Source organism: Trachurus japonicus, chromosome 16 (genome assembly GCF_045865225.1).
Source record: "Trachurus japonicus isolate A0001 chromosome 16, Traja_1.0".
NCBI lineage: Eukaryota > Metazoa > Chordata > Actinopteri > Carangiformes > Carangidae > Trachurus > Trachurus japonicus.
This window is the reverse complement of record NC_140922.1, coordinates 25310326-25316135: the sequence shown is the minus strand read 5'-3', so window position 1 is coordinate 25316135 and position 5810 is coordinate 25310326. Positions and strand designations below refer to the sequence as shown.

General features: G+C 42.2%; 1 protein-coding gene across 1 annotated transcript; it reads right to left on the bottom strand.

Moving 5' to 3' along the window:
• Positions 1-1292: 1292 nt before the first annotated feature.
• On the bottom strand, positions 1293-3497 carry tpbg (trophoblast glycoprotein). The gene has a single exon (XM_085802778.1). The coding sequence runs from the start codon at positions 2994-2996 to the stop codon at positions 1887-1889; it is 1110 nt and encodes a 369-aa protein (XP_085658904.1). The 5' UTR covers positions 2997-3497; the 3' UTR covers positions 1293-1886.
• Positions 3498-5810: the final 2313 nt, after the last annotated feature.

Below are 5810 nucleotides of genomic sequence, written 5' to 3'. Positions count from 1 at the left end.
GAGCATTAACACCAGCCAGTGCACGAGACCAGACAGATAGTGTTACACATCACTTCCCTTTCCGATGCCAAACGGAGAGCCTAATCACACACACATGCAGAGACAAATCAGGTTCGTGGTGGCAGCTGCTGATGACAAAAAATTTATTTCAGACTGAAATACAAAGACCCGTCAGGTATGAAGACAAGTCGAGATACAAGATACAGGCCCGGCAAAATTATGGAGGAGGGGGGAGAAAGAAAGAAACCGTGCATGAGCCACACTGTTATACTGCAAATTACATGTAGCTGCAGGCTATGTGAGGCCAGTTGTTAGGGATGTTGTGTGTTTGTGTGTGTGTGTGTGTGTTTGTGTGTGCGTGCGAGAGTGAGAGATGGAGAGAGAGGCAAATTATTATCTCTAGATGTTCTTCAACGGGCCACGGAAGGTGAGTCACTCCTGTGTGCAGACTTCATTAATTTAGACAGATAGGCAGCAACATGCATGGTATACTCTTCAAAGGAGCACCACTCATTAATTATTAATCCATACTATACTGGATGGCATGAGAAATAGTAATTGACAGTTGGGTACAAAAGACTAATAGAACACACTTTCCCCCCTTAAAACATTGTTGCATGAAAAGCAAAGCCACTTGAGCTCATTTCCATAATACCTCTATGTGCCCCATGAGAGTCTTCTAGGTTCAGTGTGCCTTCATTTGCATTTGCCACGAAACAGCATATACCATTTAGTTATTTTTTATTTATTTATTTATTTTTACAGCTGGGGTATAGGACTGAAACGCTTACAGGACTTGATGGAGTTTATTGGTGGATAACAAACCTGCCAACTGGCTGCATCTCACACACATTATTTTGGGGGAATTTCCTGTGGAGCCATGGATTTTTATCAGATTCTCAGCAGGAAGCAAATTGGACGAGAGATAACAGTTGGCAACTCTCATCACCTACAGACCTACAGATAGACACTCATTTAAATTCAGTAACTGTCCTCTATTCAACTCCTCAATCTGACTTTTCTTTTTCTCTCTACTGCAGCAACTCACTAAAATAGCACCCACACTGTTGCAGAGGAGATAGTGTAAATGTCTGCAACATGGCAAAAGTGCAGACGTTTCACACGTTGTTGAACTTGTTGACAACTGGAGTAAGATTTACTGTGTGAGGCACAGCCTCAGGAATGAGAGTGAGTCTGTGTGTGTGTGTATGTGTGTGGCCCTGAACTCCTCCATCAAAGCCTTTGAATCACATTCCTCCGTCTAAAGATTAAAGGCCCTTAGTCAAGATGGATACCATCAATCCAGAGGCATTTTATTTAGATGAATATCTTCACAGAAAAAAGAGCAATCACATCCACCTACTAAATCCAAATACTATGCAATGTGCACTATAATCATTCAAAAAAGGCATACTGTATATCACAAATTCACATATTAAAAGAAAAAAACTTATAAACAAGCAGTATAGCATTTCTCTGCAGCAGAGGCGTAATGAGGATGCAATGACCAGCAATATGTTTATGTCTGGTGTTCTTTCACTTAAAAGTCAATGTGCTCCGTACGTTTATCCTTTAAGTAGAGTAAAAATAGAACATATCACTCTTTGCAACGCTCCAAAAAAAAGAAAAAGACCCTTTTTTTCCCAAGATTCATTGTCCATGCAATGAAACACCTAGCAGCTGACAACACAGCTGCCAGGGACTTGTATTGAACATGCGGCAACGGCTGAATGGAGGTTGTGAGATTAGGAGTCACGACAGATGTAAAATCTGAAAAGCATCATGGGGTTAAAGGGGAAGGGGGAGGAAGACTTTCATGCAGATCTTAGTAGTTTAAGTCAATTCATATCTCACTGCGGGCTCCCAAGACAGTGTCCCGTCCTGGATCACACATCTGAATTAATGCTCAGATTGGCCAATCTCGGGTCAGAGTTTATCTCATATCTGTAATGGTACCCCTCCATGTGGTCCCTACAAGCGTCCCGGATGTTGTATATCCAGCGCTTGATGCCCTTTCTGTTCAGGTAGAGCACCAGCAGGAATATGACACCGATCAGTGCCAGCACCAGCCCCAAGAAAACGTAAGAAGTTTCCAGGACGTCCCTCATGTTGCTCGAGCATTGCAGCTGTGGATCCACCTGCAGGAGCGGCAGGCGTCTCAGGGCCACGGGATCCGCACAGGTCAGGTTCTGCAAGTCAAGGATCTGCGTGGAGTTTTTCAGCCACTGCAGCATCTCGTCCACAAAACAATCGCAACGCCAGGGGTTTCCCGCAAGCCAGATGTGGAGATCAGGCTTGAGGCTGAACTCTGCCAGGGTGGAGGGGGGCAGATTCCTCAGGCTGTTGTCCCTCAGGTCAAGGTCACGCAGAGGGGGCACCTTCAGAGTCCCGTTCTGGATGGCGATGATGGAGCTGTTCTGCAGACTGAGGGTGATCAGGTTGGGGAAGCTTGTGAATATGTCGTCTGGGAGAAACACCAGGTCGTTGCTGGACAGGTCCAAGACTTTCAGCATGTGGAGGTTTCCGTGCTGTATGACACTTAGGTTCATGGTGGTGTGATTGTGGAAAGACCTACTGAGGTTCAAGACCTGCAGTTTATTATCATCAGGGAAAGCTCTTTCACTGAAATCCTGGAAATTGTTGTTGCTCAAGTCCAGCCGCACAAGGTTTGGCAAGTTGTCAAACACCCTCTCTTCCACAGACTCTATCTCATTCCCACTGAGATAGAGATCTGTTAATAGTTTCAGGCTGGTCGGGAAAGAGTCCAAGGTGAGACGGGAAATGTAATTCCCCGTGACGAACAGAATTTTGGTATTGTTGGGTAAAGAATGCGGAATCGCGTCCAAGTCCTGGTTTTGGCATTTCACAGTCTGTGAGGAGCACAAACATCTGTCCGGGCAGGCGTGACAGGACAGCGCGACTGCGAGGAGGAAAAGTAGATGCATCATCCCGGACTCTCCGCGGTTACATCCGTACAGCGTGCTCAACAGGCGCATCTTGGTTTATGTATAAAAAAAAAAAAACGTGTGTGCGCAAAGCGTGCGTAAAGGTCGCTTCACAGTAAAAATCCAGCTCAGTCACCTGCTTTGTTCTTCCGCCGGTAACGGGGCAAAAGTTTTTTCAGCCGTCTCCCTCCTTTATCCCAACGGAAAGCTGCTCCCACTTCCAGCGCAAGACTCCGTGTAACTACCCCCACACCATGCTTCTCTAAGGATGAGTCTACATTTCCATGAGTAGATGAAAGGTGATGTGGACGGAGCGCGCAAACTTCTAGGATATTCTTTGTTCTCCAAAAAATGTTCAAGATTTTCACGGATATATCATGCAACGAGATAAGTGTCCTCCTGTCCGGGATAAACAACTTATGTCTGAAGCCGAACTCCCCCCTTGCTCCTTGATACAGTACAGACGATGGTCCCCGTTTCCCCAAATATACCGTGTGATACCTACGCACTTCCAGCTTGCCGCCCTCTAGATCTTTGGGAGTCTAGAGGGAAAGACCAAACAGCAGCACAGCGCAGACCAATGGAAGGAGGGAGCGTACCATTATTGAGCAAAAGGAGGGGTGAGCAGTAAAACTCACACAAGTTTCACAAAAACTCATTTTATTTTACAAAAACACTGACACGTGTTTTGGTTTTTTTTTTTTTTTTTTAAACATTACTCACAATTTGACTGTAAATATCTAAAGGTGAGAATTGCAACTAGCTTTCTTGTGACATGGGGTCCAGCAGGGACCTCTACGTGTCTCAGGGGGGAACTCCAGTGACGTCCCATGCAAACTGAGGAGCGGTGCAGTCAATCCGTGTGCGAGGAAGCTGCAGTCCATATAGCTACTACACAGAAACGTAGGAACTACATATCTGATCCAAAGATCTGATCAGACGAGCACATGATGAATGATCCTTCACCATCAGACACTTCTTGGAAGAGAATATCTGTTTGGTATTGAAATGACACCAGATGGAGAGGGTAAAGCAGTGTGATCTATAGCAAGGTGTTTGTTATTCAGCCTGGTTTAACACACAATCTATTTGACAAGTTAGTCTCAATGGGAAACACACATATCACATCTTAAAGACATTGAAAAGGCAGGAATAATACTGGTAACACAACAACAACACATCAATCATTTGATCCTTGCAATGATAGTATGACTTACTGAACCCATTATTTAGACCTGTTTATGTAGAAAAACCACAATCTCCTGAAGGAGATTATAATGTAAGCAGGGAAAATGGACAATTATGTCATCAGAAACACATGGAAAACTCAAAATAACAGGCTAGCATTAAAAATATGACATACCGTAGTCATTTATCTGAAGGTGTCTGATCTCTCAGATTTACATTTTTTTTTAATCCCCAGTCATCTAAAAATAATCATCAATTCTTTTTATCAAATTCAAATTTTTGCAGGATATATTTTTTCATAAATATGAAATATATGACATATTCTGCATGAATATACTTACTTTTACTTTTACTTTTACTTACATATGTGATCCTGAAAATATGTGGTTGAACATTAATGTGGTGTCTTACAAAACTCAGGTCTGCTGTCCTGTTGGAAGTGGCTGAAAGATGCTCCTTAGCAAACAGGGATCGTGCAACATACAAATAAAAAAATATATCTATATATGATTTATATTTTTTATCTCCAATGTTATATCCGCTACCTCTATGCAAAGTTTTCTCAGGTTTTGATCCATGGGATGGGACCAAACTTGGTTTAACTGTGAAAGGAGTTCCAGTTTTTCTGAATGTGTAATGCAAAACAGATTTTTGGCAGCAGCAACATTTGTGGAGGCTACAGTGTCCTTAGTTTCCTTACTTGGTCTATATTTCTCTATCTCCTTTTGAGAAATGACTTAAGTGGTGACCTTGTGTGGTGAAAGTATTGTTTGATGGATTACACAGGATTATACTGCTGAGAAGAAAAACTGTGGTTGTGTTCAAGCTTGAATGGTGAGGGAGGGCGCCCTCATCAATATGTCATATTTGGAAGCCCCTGTGTGGATCCTGGTGTAACCTTAGCTTTACCCTCCTTTGACCCTCTCCTATTCTTAGCCAGGGTCAATGTGACAATCATTTGAGTAATTCCATGACACCTGGATCGAGGCTGAAAGTGATACCCCATCCAAAGTCTGTCCGTTGAAGATGAAATCCTATAACTCACTTAATGCACTTGTGGATTATCTACAAACATTATATGTGCCCATACTTGGTGTGGCATGCTCAAAAGATTTAAGATGTAAAGGGAGCGTCACTTTAAATTCAACTCTCAATTGATAAACAAAGCAAAATTTGGACCTTGTGCTGAGATGATAAAAAAAATAAATAAACTCCTGTTATGCTTTTAATTTCACCTGGTTGGACATACAGTATAGGACACGTTTAAATTAACAAATGTCAGTCTATTTTAGGGGAAATAGCATTCAAGTTTTTTTTTTTAAACTGCTGTATTCTTCTGAAAATTGAATATGTTACTAGGCCTATCAAACACCACATGAAGTGTAAATAACCTTAAATGTTACAGCAAGTTTCTAGTTTTTCACGATTTAATATGAATTACAGAGGCAAATGGTGAAGTTTTATTTATTTATCTGTCTTTTTTCCCCCAATAACTATTTTTGTAATTATGTTAACAAATCCAAGGTTAAAAAAAGAAAAAGAAAAGAATAAAACCCAGTGACATCATCCAGCAACAACATGCTCTGCCCACAACTAACGCCCTCGAAAATCAGCCAATGGGATGTCGGAATGCTCACGCCTCGACCAATCAGAAGTCTCAATACTCCGACGTCGTTT